Here is a 21,587-nt window from a genome sequence, read left to right on the forward strand (position 1 = left end):
GCGGCGGCGGCTCAGGGCCCCGGGAGCGGGGGGCGTGGCTAACGCCGCGTCGGGCCGCGCTGGGGATTGGCCGGCTGGCGGGCCGCGGGCGGGGCTCGGGGCCGGGGAGTCCCACTCGGCCGCGGGCAGACGGGGCCGGGGGCGGGGCCGGCGGGAGCCCGGGAGCCAATGGGCGCGCGGCCTGCGAGCAGTTACAAAGGGCCGGAGCGAGGCCGCGGCGGCGGCTGGGGAGGTGGGGCGAGGCGAGGCTGAGCTAAGCTAAGCTAAGCTAAGCGCGGAGGCTAAACTAGGCGAGGCTCTCGGAGGAGAAGGAGGCGGCGGCCGGGCCGGGGCCACTGGCGGCGGCGGCGGCGTTGGCGGAGGCGGCGGGACTATGGAGACGGCAGCCGCTGCTCCGCTCCCGGGGCTGCTGTTCCTCCTGGTGCTGGCCCCGAGAGCCGCGGGTGCGTGGCGGGCCGTGGGGCGCGCGGGCGGGCCGGGCCTCTGGCTGGCTCCTTCTCTTTCTCCAACATGGCGCGGGGCCGGGGCGCAGGTGGCGGCGGCCGGGCCGGGCCGGGGCGCGAGAGCGCGCGGATTGCAGCCCAGGGCGTAGATCGGGGCGCGATGGACCTGCCCGGAGGCGGAGGCGGCTTCTCCTCCTTCCCCGGGACGCTGCTGGCAAACCCCTTCTCCCCACTGGGGTGTTGGTCTGAAGACTCCGGGGAGCAGCCTGAGACTGCTTGGGGAGACCCAAGAGGCTGCTAGTCGAAAGCCGAGCTCCTGGACGCACGGGCTGGGGTGCACTCCCGTTGGGGGGGGAGAAGGGGGTTCCGTCCCCCCGTCCGGGGCGACTGGCTGGGCCGGGAACGGCGACGCTTTGTGTGTGTGTGTGTGCGTTGTGCTTGCAAAGTCCCGGGCGCGGAATTTGGATCGCAGCTTTTGGGGGGCATCCTGGAAGCGCTCGCGGAGCCCCCCATTCCCCACCCCGAGCGGATCTGACCCCCTCCCGGGCTCCAAGTTGCAACTTGGCGGGTCTGTTTTCTTCGCTCCGCGGTGGTCGCGATTCTGTTGGTGTTGTGGGCTTGGGATCCGATGCATTTTCTTTTTTTTTAAATTTCTGGTCGCGCCTTTCATGAGTCTTGCGTCTCTGGAGGTTGGGATCCTTTGGGATGGTTTGGGGGAGTTGGATCTGGCACTTCCAGACCCCCCCCCACCACTACCCCCGTCCCCGGGGGCCACGTCTCTTTGCTTCTATTTTCCGAAATCTATTGATTCCGTGGGCGGCGGAGGGAGGCCTAGTTAGGGGGGGAGACTGAAGAGCTTTGTTAGCATCATCCAGTCTTAAAATATTAGCTGAGATGCTAAGGAGGGCACCTTTTAAATGATATTTTTTTAGGGGGCCCGTTGAGTGAGGGGGCTGTTTTGGGGGCCACACCCCCAGCGGTGCTCAGGGGTTACTCCTGGCTTGTGCTCTCCCGGGAATCTCCTGGCATTGCTCAAGGAGAGGCCTTAGGATACCCGGGATGAACCGGGCAAACACCGACTATATTCTCTGTCTCTCCAGTCCCACACACGACTTGTCTGTTTCTGAAGTTGAACAGCAATTTTTTAAAAAAGAAAATAACAGCAAAATACTCAGGACCTGAGGGTTCCAGTTATTAGCAAGAGCTTCTGTTTAGTAAGAACTTCATGTTTATATTCCATTCTGAGCCGCTTTAACGGTTTGTACCCAGAGCCCTTTCTCAAACTATGTACAGCAAAATTTCTGGCATACCCCCCCCCCACTTTTTTTTCTTTGTCGTTCTTTTGATGGACAGTTCATCTTTATTTCTTTAATCAATCGATTCTTTTTTAGATTGGATTCTCAGTTGGAATTCTCAGTTGGAAGATTGGCTCTTCCTCTCCACTTTCCCCCCTCCCAAGTCCCTGCATGAGAACCCTTTCGTTAAAGGGAGCATTGTCCTAAGGAGGGGCGAACTGCAAATGTGGACGTGTGTGTGTGTGTGTGTGTGTGTGTGTGTACACGTGTGTTTGTGCATTGTCCTAAGGAGGGGCATACTGCAAACGTGTGTGTGTGTGTGTGTGTGTGTGTGCGCGCGCGCGCGCGTGTTTTTTTGGGGAAACCACCATTCTGCAACTAGCTGAAGTAACCTCATCTCACACACCACTGATTCTTTAGATGTCTTTGTCCACTCTATTTACCTCCTTGCCTGACTCAGAGTGGTCCTGTGTTCAGGTAACTGTGTTGCCTTCTGTGATGTCCATAGTTGCTCAGTGGTGCCCTGGAGCAGTTTGCAGACCGCGTAGGCATTCATGCCCGCGCAGCAGGATCCAGATGCCACGACCGGTTCTGGCTCCTCTTCGGCCTTGCCTGCGGTGCTTTAGGATATCCTGCCCCACATCTTAAAGCAGCTTTTCAAAATTTATGATTTGCCCCCCCCCCCCTTATAAGCTCTCAATTGTTTCCTGTTTTCTCTGTAACTGGCTTGATTTCTCTGCTCAGCTTCTGCTCTCTCCTACCTGGATTTCTCTAGTGTAGTTGGTTCCCCATTCCTAATACACAGCTCAGTACCCCAGTTTCTATCTACATATCCCATGTGAAAATACTGCTTGCTACTTTTCTGCCATTTCACAACTTTTTTTTCCTTTGAAAACGTGCCTAAAATTTAGCCCATTATAGTAATGCCTTTTGACTAAGATCTCCTCTTTGAAGACCAGCCTTCAGTTTAATCCTGCCTATTATCCCTTAGATCTAGCTGCTTCCCAGCTTCTCTCTCTGGGAGGCTTTTCTATAGGCTACTGCCAGGCTAATCTTCCTCCGTCTTCTCCAGAGAGGGTTTTCAAGTTTTCCCATTTGTATTCAGCTTGTAGACGAGGCTTATGGTTAGCGCCACCTTTTGAGTATGCAACTTGGGATCTCACTTCTCCCTAATGCAGACACTCAATCCCAGCGATTTCTGCTATTTTCTTCCAGGGTCTTCTGGCCTCAGCTTGTTCACTGAATATTTAATTTGTCCCTTTTGAGGGTATGAGGAGAGAAATTCCCATCTCCGTCTTCCTGAACTCCCCCCCCCCCCCCACCGCCCCATGATATAGCACAACTCTGGTCGTCTGTTTTAACTTTTTCACACTGTTTAACATGCAGTACTTGTCCAGCGGACAAGAAACATGCCCTTTCTTTTCTTTTTGCTATTTAATTTTTTTTCTACTTAAATGCCTGCTGATTAAATTAATTCCATTTGGCTGGACAGTCTCTTAGTATTTATACTGTGCCTCATTATAGTACAATTTATATAATACTAATGGATTGTACTTTGTACATATGATCAGAAAAAGTCATACGAAGTGACAAAAGAAAGCAGTTGGATATTATTTTGTTATTAGTCTTCACTTCATTTCTGCTTCGGCCGAAAAATGGGACCATACTTACTTTGCCTCAAGTATCAGCTTGTGGAGATCAAGTGAGAACATTGCATTCGAGCCTGGGGTTGCTGTTTTGTGTTTTTAGTAAAAGGTTTAATTGTTGTTGCGTTCCTACTGGGCCATGTGTGCTTTGATTTGGTCAGATATTCTTTTAATGATTTGCACAATCGTAATAATGCCAGTTGTTAAATATTTGTAATGTCAGCCCCGCTGAGAGGCCTAAATATTCAAAGAGGGAAATAATTAGTGTATGATTAGGGGAGGTTTTTGCGATACTTCAGGACTTAAAGTTGTTTGTAAAGGCTAGAATTTGGGGAAGATTAAGCTCTCTCTGTAAGCTTTGTCTTTCTTACAAACTGACCATCAGAACCACGGTTTTGTTTTTGTTATTGTTTTATGACTTTATTTTAAAACTATTTTAGTTTTGGTGCCACACCTGGCTGTGTTCGGGGCTAACTCGTAACCTGGTTGAGGGATCATTCCTGGTGGAACCAGAGTCTACTGTAAGGAAGGTGAGCATCTTAACCACTGCTCTCCAGCCCTAGAAATAAAACTTGAATCAGTTGGCTGCCAAGTTGTATGTACCGTTAGGTTTCTTTGTCCCTGCCCAGAGACAAAACAGGTAATTTGAGTAGGATGAAGCAGATTAATTGGCATAGCCCATTAGGGCTATGCATTCTAATAGTGAAAGCCTTAATCCTTTTTGGCTTGCAGATACAAAAACATTGTTCAGAGATGAGGGAAGAGTTTCTTAGGATTGGGCAGAACCAAGGCAGGACCTTCCTGTTGAAATTAAATGGGGGATTGACATGTTCAAAATAATCAAAATGGAGATTAAGTTTTTTCACATGGGGAGAGTCACTCAGTGTTTTCAACTGGGTGGAGGCCTAACTAAAACAGATACCCAAATGCAGTCCCATGCTTCTTGCTGTGCTGCTGTGTTGCAGCATACCTGTTCCTGTCTTGTGAAGAGGAAAACATCAGTGCCCTGAATTGGCCTTCCTGGTGTGAGAACAGGTCTCTTCAGAGTACAGAGACTCCTGCAGATGTTGACAGACCCAGTGCCTGTGGCTGAGCTTTCTTGGTCATAGATTACATAAGCAGCTTTCTCCAAACAGATGGATTGTGGTTTGATATCATGTGATTGGGTCCATCTTCACTTCCTGCTTCTGAAATTGAGGTCAGATGTTGGCATGTTTCTCAAGGATTTATATGTTTTGCTTCTTAGAACTGGATCAAGAAAACTTTGCAACCTTCTTAGAATTTATGTTCTATTTTGATCAGTGCCTAGGATAATATTTAATGATTTTCTTAACAGAATTTGCCCAATATTAAATTCATGCAGACTCCATAAACATTAAGGCTTGTTACTGTTCTAAATTGCATCCAATTTTAGTTATGCAGTTTTGGGCTAGATACTGGAGACAGGTTTCCCCCCTTTTTTTCTTTTGTATTTTGGGCCACATGTGATACTAAGAGTTTACTCCTGGCTCAGAAATTACTTCCTCTTGGAGGTGCTTGGGGTGGTGGATTGTATGGGAAGTTTATGAACCCAGGCTGGCCATGTATAAGGTAAATGCTCTGCAAAGCAAGCACCTTGCCTTCTATTCTATTGATTCTACCCCCAGGTTTCTTATGGTTACTTTTTTCTGGTAGAAGTTTATGATGACTTGTATAGGTTTTGTTGTTGTTTTCATTTTCCTTAAACAAGAGGATCCCAAACTTGGCCTACTGTCTCCATTTCAGAAAAAAACTACTCAGTCGAACTTCCTCTTCCCACTCCAAACACATGATTTCACCTGACCTATTACTATTGCCCCACCCTGGATCACTGTAGTGACCTCAGAAAACTCTATGCCCCACTTTCAGAACACTGCCTTAAACAAACTTGCTCATAAGTCTGATTGTTTGCTGTTTGTTTTTTGGGCCTAGTTGGTGGTACTCAGGAACTATTCTCGGCTCTGTGCTCAGAGGTAACTCTTGATGTTGCTGGGGGTGGTTATTTTGTGCCAAGGATTGAACCAGGGTCAGTTGCGGCCAAGGCAACTTAACCCATGTATTGTCTCTCTAGCCCAAGTCTGATGGACTTTCTGGGCCTAGTTTATAGTTAAGATCTTGGTTTTTCAGGAAATTATTCCTTTATTTTGGCATTCAGTGCAATAAATATTATAAGGAATGATTTTATACAAAAAATCATGACTTCCAGAATATAAATACAAATTTGATATTTATAGGAGTCAGTCAGTGGTTCTTGTATCAGTTTATGTAAAATATGCAAAGCATTCTAATTCTACCAGTTTCATTTAAGTTTTATATTTGACCTCAATTAGTAGTTATATAATAGTCTAATTAATTTGTATTTATTCCCATTAATACTTATGAACTAATTAGTTTACAGAAGTTTTTTTTTTTTTTTTTTGAGGAGGGTGATTGGATCACAGCTAGCAGTATTCAGGGTTTACTCCTGGCTTAGTTTTCAAAAGTTGCTCCTGGCAGTGCTTGGAGACTTTGGTAATGGAGGTCCAACCTAGGCCTTTGGCAGACTAAGCAAGCACAGAAGTCCTTAAGTTATCTCTCAGCCCCAAAAGATCTTTAAATCTTTGGGTTTTTTTTTTTTTTTTTGGGGTGGGGTCTTTTGGGCCACACCCGTTTGATGCTCAGGGGTTACTCCTGGCTAAGCACTTAGAAATTGCCCCTGGCTTGGGGGGACTATATGGGACGCCAGGGGATCGAACCGCAGTCCTTCCTTGGCTAGCGCTTGCAAGGCAGACACCTTACCTCTAGCGCCACCTCACCAGCCCCCTAAATCTTTGTTTTAAGATGTTAGTTAGTACTCAGGAGATACCATAATGTTTGATAACATTGGTATCTTTCTCTCTAGTTTTTGAGCTCGCTTAAACATTTTTCTTAGTGTTAGTATTTTGTTTTGGGTTGGGATCACACCTGGTGGTGCGCAGGGCTTACTCCCGATTCAGGGGTTACTTTTGGTAGGATTTGGAGGACTATATGGGATGCTGGGGATCACACAGGTAAACATCCTACCTGCTATACTATCTATCTGGATCCTGAAGTTGTTAGTGTTTATCTTCCAGCTTTTATTTATAAGTTCATTTACAAAAAGATGTCATTGCATTAGGGTAGAACAGATGTTAACAACAGTAATCCCACAGCTTAAGTAAAATGATTAGGCAGTACATGAACTCTGATGAGATCAATGATTGTTGTATTTATGTTGGTTTATATATCTTGTAGCAGATTCATTCTCAAGGTGATAAAATAATCAAAAAAAATCTGAAAATATGAGTTAGAGGAAAAAAGCCCATTGATAGTATTTGGGGGATTTTCTCACTGTATATTTAAAAGTATAGCAAGACCCTTGTTATTTAATCATCTTGTTTATTGTAATCATTATCATTATCAAAGTTAATCAAAAAGTGATAATTTGCAAAGAGCTTCAACTTGTAGTGGAATGGCTCCTTTAATCAGAGCAAATATTTAGCAATGCCAACATTACAATGAGACATATAGGAGAACCAAAAAGCAAACTTGTTTTCAAGAACTGTCATGATAGGGAAATGTACAGATTTAGTAATAGCCAGGAACTGCTTTATGGAAATGGTGGGGACTTTGTCTCTGTGCCTTGCAGAATGAATAGGGTTTAGTGCTGAGGCTGGTATGGGCCAGAGGGAAAGTGGGGAGGATGATGTGAAGAAGGAGCACTTTAAGTTTTAAGAAAAGGATGGAAGTGTAGTATGCTAAGAGTGGTTCACAGTTTAGGCCTGAAAATCAGGTGGATGGTTTTTATTATGGAGGGCAATTGTTTGGCTCCTCCACAAAGGCTATGGAGAGAATGTGGCTGCTTAGGGAGTCTATAGGGTCAGGCTGATGGCACTGGGGTTGGGAATGGCAGTCAGCCTGATGGCATCAGGAATGGGAAAAGTATCATTATACAGACTTTGCATTTGCTGGCAGTAGGTCCGTGTATGGATGATATCCTGACTGCTGCCCCTTACCTGACTGTCTGCTTGGCCACTTTCACCCCATTCAACTCTTTGTTCAATGTCTCCTTTTTCACAACTAAGCTTCACAACCACCCTTTTATTTTTTTAATTAATATTTTTCATTTAAACACCGTGATGACAAACATAATTGTAGTTGGGTTTTAGTCATACCAAGAACAACTCCCCCTTTACCCGAGCAACCTTTCCATCACCACTGCCTCCATCTCTTCCCTCCCCCACCCCCTGCCTACATTTGAAACAGGTCCTATACATCCCTCACTCACTGACATTGTTATGATAGTTCTCAGCTTAGTTATTTCTCTAACTGCACTCACCACTCTTTGTGGTGAGCTTCATATCTTGAACCAGTCCTTCTGGCCCTCAACTCTGGGAATTATTTCAATGTCTTTAATTTTTCTTAAAACCCTTAGATGAGTGAGACTGTTCTCTCTCTCTCTCTCCCTCTCTCTCTCTCTCTCTCTCTCTCTCTCCCCCTCTCTCCCTCCTTCTCTCTCTCTCTCCCCCTCTCTCCCTCTCTCTCTCTCTCTCTCTCTCTCCCCCTCTCCCTCTTTCCCTCTGACTAAATTCACTCAGCATAATAGATTTCATGTATGGGGCCGTTGAGGTGGTGCTAGAGGTAAGGTGTCTGCCTTGCAAGCGCTAGCCAAGGAAGGACTGCGGGACCGTGGTTCTATCCCCTGGCGTACCATATGGTCCCCCCAAGCCAGGGGCAGTTTCTGAGCGCTTAGCCAGGAGTAACCCCTGAGCATCAAACATGTTCTCTTAAAAAAAAAAAAAGAGGAAGAAGCCTAAATATAAGGATGTTTTAATATGTTATGGCTGTCTTAAAGTATTAAGTTATAAAGGACTATGTTTCTAGAAACGTTTAGGCAGAGTCTGACTTCTTACCTGAACAACAGGAATTTTTTGCTTTGGGTAAGAACTTGGAATTGTTTATCTAAGTTGTATTTATACTCTAAATCTTTACTTTGAGGTCTGTTTTAGGCTTCTTCCTCTTTTTTTTTTTTTTTAAGAGAACATTTATACTTTTGTCACTTTCTTAGAATACAGTTAGCTTGGAATAAAACCATGTACATTATGATCAAAATTAATAGAAGATCCAAGAGAAAAGAGAGGAAACAATTGTCCACAACTTTTTGATTGAGGAAAGCTATTACAGTTGAGTGGCATAGTTGGTTGTGGATTTTCAAGCAGCAAGGAGATTTAAAGGAAACTTCCAACTCTTGAGAAAGCTACCCCCGCCCCTTGAATAAAATCCAGCCTTTGAGGGCCGGGCGGTGGCGCTGAAGGTAAGGTGCCTGCCTTGCCTGCGCTAGCCTTGGACGGACCGAGGTTCGATCCCCCGGTGTCCCATATGGTCCCCCAAGCCAGGAGCAACTTCTGAGCACATAGCCAGGAGTAACCCCTGAGCGTTACCGGGTGTGGCCCAAAAAACCCAAAAAACCCCCCCAAAAAAAAAAAATCCAGCCTTTGACATGAAGAGTTTCCTGTAGGGGAGAATCTCCTAGTGCAAAGGGGATCCTGAACATGGAGGTCCTGCTGCTTATTCTCAGGTTTCTTCTTTGCTTCCTACTAGTTAAATTTTGTGCTGCTGCTCATCATTTTTCTTTTCCTTTTTTTATTTATTTTTTATTTTGGGGCCACACCCATTGATGCTCAGGGGTTCCTCCTGGCTATGCACTCGGAAATTGCTCCTGGCTTGGGGGACCATATGGGGCACTGGGGGATCGAATCGCAGTCTGTCCTAGGCTAGTGTGGGAAAGGCAGATGCCGTACCCCTTGCGCCACCGTTCCGGCCCCTCGTCATTTTTCTTCCCTAAGGCTCTGATCCAAGGATGAACACATGAGGTTGACCCTTTTGCTAGTGGAGTAACCAGTATACAGCACCTAGAAATGATGTTTTGCTCTGAGTTTGGTGGGGATGGTTTGAAAGAGGAGAGGTATTGGGAACTATGAGGGAAGGATGTGGGTGTAGTAGTGATTGTTAGAAGGGAATGTAAGTTTAGAATTAACTGCTTGTTCCCCTTCTGTAACTTAGCTTTGCTATAGACATAACCATAGACATGACAGGCCTCAATATATAGCAGAAGGGACTAGGCCAGAACAGCCAGTCCCAAGAACTTTGAGGGCATATACCAGGACAGTTAGATAAACTAGCAACACCCGGGGGCCTGCATGCGATCTTATGTAACTGCATGCCAAGTTGTGGGCACCCACCAGATGCCAGAGTCCCTCCTCTACTACTTCAGCCAACAAGTTTAAACCTGGCTGATGCAACATGTACTAAGAACCTATAGTTTTGCCCCTATTTGAAGCCCGAGCAGCTATTTAAAAGGTCATCGCCACCTGGGAGAGGTGCAGCCTCAGCATGCTGGTTATAAACTCTCCTGTGTTTGCACTACTGACTCATCTCCTAGCGGTCTTTGTGGATCAGATTGCGATTTTGGAACTAATATCTGAGGGCTCCTCTGGGATTCTGACGAACAAAGATGGGAGGACAATGGAACAGTAGGGAGAAAAAGGTCAAGCAAAACTGGTAAACCCCAATAGGAATTCCGGGGTCAGCTGTAGATCTGTAAAAGGACTTCTAGTATAGTGCTGCCAAAGGACTTAGGTGAACACACTGGAAGGGTCACTGGCCAGGAGTCTGGGAGACATCCCAACTTCCCAAAACCCCCGTTGGGATTCCCGGGTCAGTATTCTTGGCCAGTTTACATCTGCCTTCTGTTTGTCTGTGTCTGTCTTAATGTCAGGGGCACACTATGTGTCATTCTGTCTTTGTGTCTGACATATTGTGTTTTCTCTGTACCACTGTCTTAGAGAAATTCTAGGAAGGAATGGGGTTGGTGGAATTTGGTATTTGGTTTGAGTTCAGAAAAATTGTATTAATGTGCCTAGTTTGTGTCTTTGTGTAGCTTGATTTGCAAGTCTGGTATTAATTGCTCTCCTAGAGACAGGCCAGGGTGCTGCAGTAGAGGGGTCATGTACGCCAGACAGTTCTCAAATGGCTGTCAGGACTTAATTTGCCCTGGAAAAAGTCTACTCTTTTTGACCAATCTTAAACTGCTTTCCTCCCATTCTAAGATGGGGGTTGGCAGAGGAAGATCCCTTGAGGTTATCTGCAAGTGTGTGGCGAGCAGAGGATGGCCATGAGTTGAGGTGTAGACAGAAGAGCCGCTGAGTCTGGATGTGGGCAGAAGAGCCACTGGGTCAGGTGCCGCCTCTGCAGCCTGCCACTATGCCGCTACCACTACATGCCCCATGGGTAAAGCCTGAGTCTACACCCTCTCTCCTCTTTCTATGCATGCTGCAGGTCTGTGAGCTTTCCCTGGGAACACAGGCAGTGAGAGAGCCTGCAATGGAACCAGGCAGTCCAGGTTGGAGGGAACAGGCAGCAAATAAGGACCAAGGCCGGAGTTGCCAGACTAGCCCCTCTGACTGTGGGAGTTAGCCAGAGAAGACCAATTTTGCTGATGAGACCAGAAAAGGGGTGCTCTGGGTGCTCTGGGTGGTAGAGAGTAATTATTATATTGGGTCTTGAGAAACTTTGGAAACTCAGGCCTGAAGGAGTTAAAATCCTCTGGAAAAAAGGCTGAGAAAGCCCAAGGGTTTTCTCTCTCTTATCACTCACCCCTCAGGAATTTCTTAGCATGGGCATTTATTGAATTGTTGTTACAGACTATCAGAAAAGAAAAAATGGCTGTTTTAAAACCCAATCCAGGTGGACCACCAGTTTTAATTGTAGTGTTTTTTACTAGATTGTGTAATTTTGGTTTCTTGTCTGTATGCTAATGAGCAAACTGTTGATAACTGAAACAAAGAAGTTGGGCCTTTTTAAATTTCAATTGGAGAAAATTTCTCTGATTTTAGAGGTAGTTCTAAGAATGAAGGATTGGGTGGAAAATGTTGTGAATTATTGTAGTTAACTTTTTAAACAATATTGTTAATTTTGTGAGTGAAAGTTTTCTTTTTGAGCTGTAATGGTACTTTATTGTCAATATCCAAAAGATGGGAAAAAGATCTATTGAACTGATTTAATGGTTCCAAATAGACAGAGGAAAACTTCAAGTTTCCCTCCTAGAGTTGCAGTGCTGGTTTCTAGCTTGCTAACTTGGGACACTGGCATGTCATGGTTTAGGAGGAGGATACAGAAAAAGGTACAAAGTGACCAGAGCATGGAGCCAAAAAACGGCCCTGTCCAGTGCACTGATCTATGTGCCAGTGGTAGCCAGATTGGTAGGACTACCCAGTTGGAGGATGAAAAGAGGTTAGATAAAAGAGCGTAAGTGTGTGATTTATGCAAAAAAGATAATGGATTTATGAATGTTGGGGGGGGGGAGAAGGGAATTCTGTGAAAGTGACACGTTGGTTACAAATTGGAACAATAGACTAATGTAAAGGAATGTGCAGAGGTTTGAGGAATGTGAACTAAGGAAAAAAAAACCTACATGTTAAACTGGATTGTTATTAGTATGTCTCTAAATTAGAAATTATCTAATGTGGGCTGGAGAGATAGCATGGAGGTAGGGCATTTGCCTTGCGTGCAAAAGGACAGTGGCTCGAATCCTGGCATCCCATATGGTCCTCTGTGCCGGCCAGGAGCAATTTCTGAGCGAAGAGCCAGGAGTAACTCCTGAGTGCTGCTGGTGTGACCCCAAAACAAAACAACAACAAAAAAGAAATGGGGGCCAGAGAGATAGCATGGAGGTAGGGCATTTGCCTTGCATGCAGAAGGGCAGTGGTTCGAATCCCAGCATCCCATATGGTCCCCCATGCCTGCCAGGAGCAATTTCTGAGCATAGATCCAGGATTAACCCCTGAGCGCTGCCGGGTGTGACCCCAAAACCAAAGAAAACGAAAAGAAAAAAAGAAATGATCTAATGTTTTGTATAAAGAAGTCTGGAAAAAGAGCGTAGATGCTCTGAACTCATGTTACCCTTATCCTCAAGTAACTCTTCTTACTCATGGGCTCTTAGAAAAATTGGACCCATAGAAGTGATAGGAAATCAAGGTTTTTCCAGATGGGGTTTAAAATTATATGCATACTGGTTGTTCTGTGTGTTCTGTGAATTGAGAAGCATTGCTTTTTCTCTTTTCTTGATACCTTCAATATTTTTGATGCTTCATGGCATTATGCCGGTTTGCATAAATACAAATGGGAAGTTTTCCTCTCTAGTGGAGTTTACTCCTCCTGCAGACAGGAAATCTTAAGAGTCAGCTAGGGGATCCCAAAGCCCTCTTCCAGGGAAACAGAATTGAAAGGGGTCAAGCATAAGTGACAAGCAGGTCCAGGTCCTGTGCAAGTACTCTGTTGATCTTAGGGACATAATAGAGGCAGATTGGGCTCAGGGGTCTCAAACTCAATTTACCTGCAGGCCACAGGAGGCAAAGTCAGGGTGATCCTTGAGTGCAAAGTCAGTAGTAAGCCTTGAACACTGGGGTGTGTGACCCAAACAACTAAAACAAAACAAAACGAAAAAGATTCCTCTAGGGCAGGGCCACAAAATGTTGTACGGAGGGCCGCAAACGGCCTGCGGGCCGCGAGTTTGAGACCCGGCCTCCTAGGCGCAGTGGTCGGCAAGCTGCGAGCCGCATGTGGCTTTTGAGCTACAGTTTGCCGACCACTGGCCTAGGGAAATAGGAGAATGCCAAGGAATGTTTGGATCTGCACTAACTGACTACAGCCTGGGCTCTGCTCTCAGTATTCTGAAGATCAGTCTCTTCCAACCCTGATGAGGGATTGAACAGACCCCCTTCTACCAGGACACTTCTAAGAGGATTCGAAACCCAAGGCTACCTTGCGGCTAGCACATCTTGTTGGACCTACCCATTGCATCTTCACATCATTTAAGCCTGGGTAACCCTGACGTAACAGATAAAGTATTGATGCCTGTTTTGGTAAACCACTTTCTTTGTCTTTGACCAGAATTTCTCTTATATAATGGGGTGCCCCAAATGGAGATTTCTTCAATCTTGCTGGGTTTATGCAAAGGAATAAGCCAAGTTTATTCAGCCATTTGGCAAAGTTCAGTTTGAGGGTGAAGAGAAAAACTTTCTCTGAAGCTGACTGAATCAAATGCATTCTAGTGGGCTTAATGCTAAAGAGAACACTGATCTCATAACGATGCCTAAATGCTAGGGCCTAATGCCTAATGCCTAATGCCAGGACCTAATAGGTTTAAGTAATATTCTCCTGTCTAATTGATCTGATCTTTTTCAGATGTTGATAACTGCAGAACCAAATCAGTGTATTTCTTCAGTAAAAGCTAAAGTAGCATGAGATTTCACCCCTTCTTATAGGTAAAGGCTATAGTCCTTTGCCAGCTGGAAGAAGTTACAGAAGATGGACCTTCACCCACACTTTCCTTTAATAATTTCTAAGGAGGTGAAATTTCTAGGGAAAATGTGAAATAGGAAGGTCAGCAGGAAATAAAGGCCATTGATATCAATAGGAAATTACACTATGCCTATCTCCAGAATTTGGGGAAGAATGTGGCTTCCCCTGGTAATACTAAAAGTTAAAGAATTAGCACCAGGCGTGGAAGGCATTTCCTTGGACTGGGGCTACTGAATTCTAGGATCCAATGTTGTCTCGCCACACCAACAGCTTTAAGTTGCAGGATTAAAAAATAAATAAAAGATGCAGGAACCTCCTTTCTATCGAAGTGGAGAGTCACAGCCTGAATGAAAAGAAAAGGACCACCTGCAAATTTGGCTTACTGAACTCCCAAGACCAGAACTGAATGCAGGTCTTGCTGAATGCACTCTTGCTGATGACCAAGACTACAGAATAACCAGCAAGAAAGAACACGAATTTGCTTGTGGACTATTTCTCAAACTGGATGGAGGGTTTGTGGGTCAAACTCTTACGCTGGGGTTCCTCCCCTAAACTTTGACTTTGACTTGTGTGATTTGTTTGGGATTTCTGATTGTGGTCTACAAGATCTCCCGGTAAGTGTTAAGAAAAGTGTTAAGACCAACCCATGGCTGCAGGTCTCAGGCTAGGGAAGTTTCCCTGAGAGCATTCTCATTTTATGCTTGTCCAGAGGGAACCCTGGAAGGAGAGCTTTCTCTGCGGGATATGGGACTGTGTCAAGAAAGCAGTCTGGCAGCACACAAGCCCCAAGATCAAATTATAGAGGGAGTCAGACCCTGAGGCTAAGCCTAGAGGTCTCAGGCAGAGTTTGGGAACTGCTGTTTACATAGCAGAAAACGAGAGCTGTGTTAGCCCAAATAGGATCTGTAGGGCCTTTAAAAGAATGTGTCAGGACTTTCTCTCAAAGGGAAGCATCACTTAAGACAAATGAAGAGAATTGCTAGCCAGCAATTCAACACTGCCTTAATGTGCCAGTGTAAGCCCCAACATCATGCATTGAGTAGAAGAGAGCCTAGGATCAGACCTCCCCAGGAACTGCGCTTGGTAGAGATGTCAGAGACTGCCAAAGATTGTTGATTGTACATACATCCTGAACAGCAGTGGCCTTGCAGAACAGGATGGGAAGACCTTGTTTTTCTGCAGCAGGGAGGGCTCTGCCACGTTAGGTGAGGAATGCTGTTTCTAGGCTGTTCATTTGGGAGTGGTTAAGGAATCATCAGCAAATGTTAGGGAAGGACTGGCTTAGAGAAAAGCAAGAACATGAACAACAGGAATCATGATTTGAATCATGATCCAATGCTTCCCCATGGTTAAATACCCTCCTCTCCTCCCTATTGGGATCCCTGCTCATGCTTGTTCAGAACCTGACACTGGGACGCCCTGCATATTGAATAAGCTAGTGAGTTTTGTTAAAGACAGAATCAATACAGTCCAACTACTTGTCTTAAGGCAGCAGTATTTGCCTCTAGGTGAAACAACATATGAGTGTGGTCAGGAGAAGGGGAAATGTTAGAAGGGAATGTTAAGTTTAGAATTAACTGCTGCTGATTTGCTTTAGTTATAAGGACAGGCCTCAGAGATGGGCAGAAGGGACTAGGCCAGAACAGCCAGTTCCAGGAACCTCAAGTTCACGTACCGGGACAGTTAGAAAGACTAGCTAGCAACACCCAGGGGCCTGTGGTAAACCTTATATAATTGCACACCAAGGTTGCAGGAGCCCAGTGGGTGCTGGAGCCCCTTTTTTGCTTCATCCAACCAGTTTAAATCTGGCTGACACAACGTGTACTTAGAACCTATAGTTTTGCCCTTTGACTGAAACTCCAGCAGCCTTATAAAAGGGCTTGCCAAGTCCCTTCAGGGTCCTCACCATCTGGAAGAGGTACAGCCCCAGCATGCTGGTAATAAACTCTCTTGCGTTTGCACTACTGACTCATCTTCTAGTGATCTTTGTTGGTCGTATCTCAAGTCTGGAGCTGACATCATGGCAGCGGTGTTAGAATTATATGCACTGGAAACCACCAATAACAATAAATTGTCAATTACAGAATCTTAGTCAATTTAAAAAATGTAGGCACCGTAGATATAGTATTTAATTTGCACATGGTAGTCCAAGTTTGATTCCTGGTATACTATATGGTTCTGTGAGTACCACCACCAGGAGTGATTTATGAGTGCAGAGCCAGGAATAACTCCCTGAGCATCTCCAGGTATGGCCCAAACAACCCCTCAAAAATTAAAGAAAAAAAAGAATTTTAATTTTGTTAAAAGCTAGAGGATGAATAATAACATGGAACTATTCAAGCCGACTTGGAGACCTTTTCTTATGTCCTTATGTTTAGGCATTTAAGTACTATGCCAGAGTGAATTCAACTATTTACCTTTCTTTTAGATAGGCTCAAGACAAAAAGGTCTGGAGAGCGCCTTTTCGCAGGTTTTCCTTTTTGACTGAGCTGCCTCCTTTCTGGGAGATAGATGTTGGAAATGATGATTTCATTTAGCATCTATAGCAGTTGCCCATCAGAGATGTGCCTGTATATGTAGGTCAAAGGGCCCTCAAAGTTCATGTGAAATATACTCAGATGGTAGACCTTTTTTGGTTAGAGATACTGAATAAAAACAAAACAAAAAAAGTGTTACTTTCTGCTTTTAACCAGAATCTATATTAAAATGTTCTATTTTTATATTTTATTTATAGCTATTAAGACATAAAAGTGAAATTTTTGGATATTTCCTTTTCCATGACTAGAGTGGATTTATTTTTCTGCATTTCCCTGCAGTTGCCAATTACTTTAGATCTGTTCTGTATTTCCTTTTTCTAACAGGGTTGAACCAACTTATTTTTAAATTCTTGTTCCCTTGCTTCAGGATAACCATTCCATCTAAATTTCCTAGGTGTGAACCTCAGGGGTTACATAATAAAGTGTATTTATAGTGCTGGGACACCTTGTGCAAGTATCTTGTTACATTTCTACAATATAAGATCTTTAAATATGCATTGAAATACAAATAGCTTTTGCTGGATGCCCTCTGTGATTTGTTGTAGAACTACCTGGCAGACAAAACTCCTATAGATCTATTTGTTCCAGGGGCCCTGAGAATGACTTTTGCAGGGATTCTCCTTGAGGCTGAAAGCTTCTGGAAACACCACTGTACCAGAGATGGGGAAGGACAGCATAAAGAGGGGTGCTGTCCTCCCCGTGCTAGATGATTCCTAGTTGGGCTTTACTTTGGGCCTTCCCTCCTGCCTCACAGAGAACTTTATACTATACTGCCTTGCTCCAGGGCACACCTGTTATTCATGCTGAGCACCCCCTTACCCCCACCATTTCCTATCACTCTTCAGATATCTTAGTCCTTCTTTTGGTGCTATATAAGCATGGTTAGAAAGAATAAAGCTCTGATCTCCCTCACTCTTGGATCATCAGTTTTGTTCCTTTCCCGTTGTCAACTGGGGATTATCTGTCCCCACTCCTTCTTGGTCATCAACTGGGGAAACATCCTTCATTTCCAAATGCATTAGGTGAACTGTAGAGCCTTGATGACTGACAGAGCCAGCACAACTTCTATGAAAAAAAAAAAAAAAAGGGCAAAAACAAATGGCCTTTTGTATTAAAAGCCAAGAACTAATAATACAAACTTGGGAGCACTGAACCTAAAAGAGCTAGTTAAACCTGAAGAAGCATTTGGAGATAGAATAGCAAAACTGGCTTTCATTTATAGGGACACAGACACACAATATACATCTGGGCTTTTCCCACCTCCTTTGATGTATTCATTCCCAAACCGTAATATGCTCTAATTGAGTCTCTTTGTTTCGCACTTGGCTGTTGATTTGAGTAGTTTATCCCATTGAAAAGCTGACATTTTAATTTTGTTACTCAGTGTGCAACAGATTTAAATAAAGACACCAAGATTGTGTATTGTAGAATTACTTCAACAACAATTATATATAATTATTTTACCAAAATAAACAAGTTAAAATAGTCGTAACTGTTTTCTTTCGTTGCACATTTGGAAAAGAATTACAAACAGTGGGTCAGAGTTTGCTCATGTTTCTTAACAAGGAAAGATAATTTTTGATTACTATTTCTAGCTATTCCATCAAAGCAATGTAAAATTGACACTGGTAAAGAATACTGCAAGTGTAGAGTAGAAGTGTGCTGGAAATAGGTCACACTAGCTTTGGGCTACCAAAAACCAGTTGAGGATTTTCATGCATGTAGCATGTCAGAAAATTTAAGGGACCTCTGAATACCAAATGATGTCCACATCAAATTGTAGTATACTTCCCAATACATGAGATATACTGTATTTTTCATACCATAAGACACACTTTTTTCTCTCCAAAAGATGGAAGGAAGTGTCTGTGTGTCTTATGGAGCGAATGCTGCCTGGAGCTGACACCTGATGCAGGGAAGGAGAGCATATACTAACCCCATTAACATCCGTAGTGTTATGCGCCCTTTATTTCACAGATATACCACATGATAGGAGCAATCAGGTTAACACACTTTTACTGTCACATCTAGAGCTTTTGTTTAAAACTATTTGACCACTGCTGTGAATTTTTCTTTCTATTAATGAAAAAGTATTTATAAATTGTTTTTTTATTTTCTGATGTAAAAAAAAAAAGAGGTTAATGTATTTAACCAGCTATGAACTGGAGTATTGTAAATATACTTTTGCCTCCCAGGCTGGTTGTTCCCAGCCGCTGACTCCTGACAGCGTCTCGTGTTGTGTGTTTTAAATATTTTGTAGTACACCATTTGCTTTAGAATATTTTTTTCTTGTTTTCTTCATCTAAAAACTGTTTTTTGATCAAGTGCATCTTATAGAGTGAAAAATACAGTACATAGGGCAGATGATAAAGTTTAAGAGAATTGTTTTTATAGAGAATCAGAAATTTGAGACAAACCTGAAGTGACCTTGGTTTGTCAGTTTGTCTAACTTCATTTTACAGGTGAGTGTACTAGGGTTTGTAATAATGTAATAATTCGGGTTAATCAGACTGGTTTTAGGGTACTCAACCAATGATGACACAGGAGTCCAGCTTCCTCTCCCTATAGAACTTCTCTGACTAAGCAGCTCTCTTCCGATGTCAGACTGTTAGGAGAAGAATTTTTGATTGATGTAAACTTACGGAAAATCTTTTTAAATATGATTAATTCAAATCACTTATAGAAGTGTGCATTGATGGTTAAATAATGATATTAATTACTCCTTTACAGGAAGGAAGATGATAGCAATGAGGAATGTTGTTAGTAGACATTTATGTATTCACAGTTCTGTTTTTTCCTTTTATTTTCTATTGTGTTCATGAGAACATGTTGGTGTGGTGAGCAGAGTGATAGTACATCAGACAGGATACCTCCAAGAAAATGTTAGGGAGATTTAAAAATCTATCTTCTCCTCACCTTAGATATTTTTCTCCTAATGATCTATGAAATCACAGGCAAACCTGTGGTTTTTAGAATGGGCAATAAAGCAGCCTGGGGTTCAGAGCCCTCAGGAATATGCATTCTAATTCTAGCCCACTTCCTTGACATTTCCCAGGTCTGTCTTGACTCTTCTTTTTACTCCATTGAAAATAAAAAGTTGGGGCTGGCGAGGTGGCGCTAGAGGTAAGGTGTCTGCCTTGCAAGCGCTAGCTAAGGAAAGATCGCGACCGAGGTTCGATCCCCCGGCGTCCCATACGGTCTCCCTAAGCCAGGGACAATTTCTGAATGCTTAGCCAGGAGTAACCCCTGAGCATCAAATGGGTGTGGCCTGAAAAAAAAAGAAAAAAAGTTACAGGTGGTAATCATACTCTGACAATGTGAAATTCCCAACCAGAAGTGAACAAGATTCATCACATTCATTTTTTTTTTTAAACCGTCTCCTATTCTTGTGCTGTGTCCCTTGTTTATGGGATTTGGGATTTTTTTTTAACTGTGCCCCCACCCCCGTCCCCATGGAATATCCTGGGGTTTCATAGAGAGGCTGTGTGACCCCTGGTAGAAAAACGCTGCTGTCTTTTTTTTTCCTATGACTGCTCTTATTTCCCCCCTCCCCTTTTCATTACTTTGCTCTTTCTTTTACATATTCTATTTTAATTTTGTTCTTTTTAAAATTTTAATATGTTTATAAGTTCTAATCATCCTGTTCTCCTGAACAGATATTTCTTCAGCTTCATCCTTTTAGCCACAGGACTCTTAATCTTTTAACCATAGCTAGGACCTTTGCTACATTTTCTTATGTTTCTCATCATTTTTCTGTCAGATTCAACTTGCACTTTCCTTACAATGGAATTAAGGGAAAGAAGAAACAAATTTGTTGTAGGACTTGGGAAGAAACCTTAGGAGATATTTTACAAGAAGCAACTGACTCAGAATTAGTTCTGCGTTGCTAACAGATGGTGTGCCCTAAGGAAATAGTTGTCCCAAGCCTATTGGAACATTGTTTGCATTTACTTTAAATTAGTGATTCTGGAATTGGGGGAGTCTCTTGGAGCAACTAGCCTACGAATATATGAAGTATTTTAAACCAAAGCAAGGGCCTGATGCTGTTTTGAGTATAGGCGTCATCTACCTGTGTTTTGTAAAACGTGGCATAAACACTATGCTTCTATTGTAGACTTTTAAAATAACCCTCCTGGAAATCTTCATCAATAATGAGGGTACTAACAATGCTATAATCAATTTAAAATACGTATTTCAGATGCTCAGTCTATGGCCATCACTGTGTTGAATTTTGAACTCATTAGGTTGGTCCTCTTGGCTTCCTAGCTTTTGTTTTTATGTATACATATTATTTTCATCTTAAAAGATGTGTTTCTCTGAGAGGATGCTTCCAGCATCCTTCTACCAAATATAGAATCATTGGGTAGGAAAACTGTCAAATACATTAAAGTCCCATTGGGTCAGACTTTTCTCTTGCTTCATCTGATGAGCTGTATTAATCTAGGGTATTACAAACAGAATTGAATAGCTTGCTTTGTCTATTCTTTTATTATTATTATTATTTTTGTTTTGTTTTTGTTTGTTTTTGGGTCACACCCAGCAGTGCTCAGGGGTTACTCCTGGCTCTATGCTCAGAAATCGCCCCTGGCAGGCTTGGGGGACCATATGGGATTCAAACCAACGTCCTTCTGCATGCAAGGCAAACACCTTACCACTGTGCTATTTCTTGGCCCCTATTATTTTTATTTAAAGAACTACATTTCGGGCCGGAGAGATAGCACAGCGGCATTTGCCTTGCAAGCAGCTGATCCAGGACCAAAGGTGGTTGGTTTGAATCCCGGTGTCCCATATGGTCCCCCGTGCCTGCCAGGAGCTATTTCTGAATAGACAGCCAGGAGTAACCCCTGAGCACCGCTGGGTGTGGCCCAAAAACCAAAAACCAAAAAAAAAAAAAAAAAGGAACTACATTTCATATCAGGGAAGGTAAGAAAATTAAAATTTATTTATGGTTTGTTTGACCCAGTCTTAAGTTTCTCACAGTCTCTATTATTTTAGTTACATTCAGTGATATTTTTTTTTTTTCTGCAGAGGGAGTGGGAATGAAAGCGAATACCCAAAGACGCAGTTACAAGTAGAAAGTGTGATTGCTTCCATGGAGAGTTGAGTCTTAGGAGTTGCTGCCTCATCATTATGTAGCCCTCTTGGAGAACTATTTGACAACTTAGGCTTCTATACATTTATAACTGATAAAAAAAAATCAGGTGTTAAGTAGGAAGATGGCTAAGTCTAATGACTTGCAAGCATTACCAGCCCTGGACACAGTTGTTGCAGGAAGAGATGTCATCAGTG

At 43.4% G+C, this 21,587-nt stretch overlaps 1 protein-coding gene across 1 annotated transcript in view; it reads left to right on the forward strand.

Moving 5' to 3' along the window:
- Positions 1-325: 325 nt before the first annotated feature.
- Positions 326-21,587, forward strand: part of TGFBR1 (transforming growth factor beta receptor 1) — a 56,675-nt gene continuing 35,413 nt past the window's right edge. The window contains exon 1 of the mRNA XM_049770254.1: positions 326-443. Coding sequence (XP_049626211.1) covers positions 374-443 — 70 coding nt within the window. The 5' untranslated portion in view covers positions 326-373. The remainder of the gene's footprint in view (positions 444-21,587) is intronic.

Source organism: Suncus etruscus, chromosome 1 (genome assembly GCF_024139225.1).
Source record: "Suncus etruscus isolate mSunEtr1 chromosome 1, mSunEtr1.pri.cur, whole genome shotgun sequence".
Taxonomy (NCBI): domain Eukaryota; kingdom Metazoa; phylum Chordata; class Mammalia; order Eulipotyphla; family Soricidae; genus Suncus; species Suncus etruscus.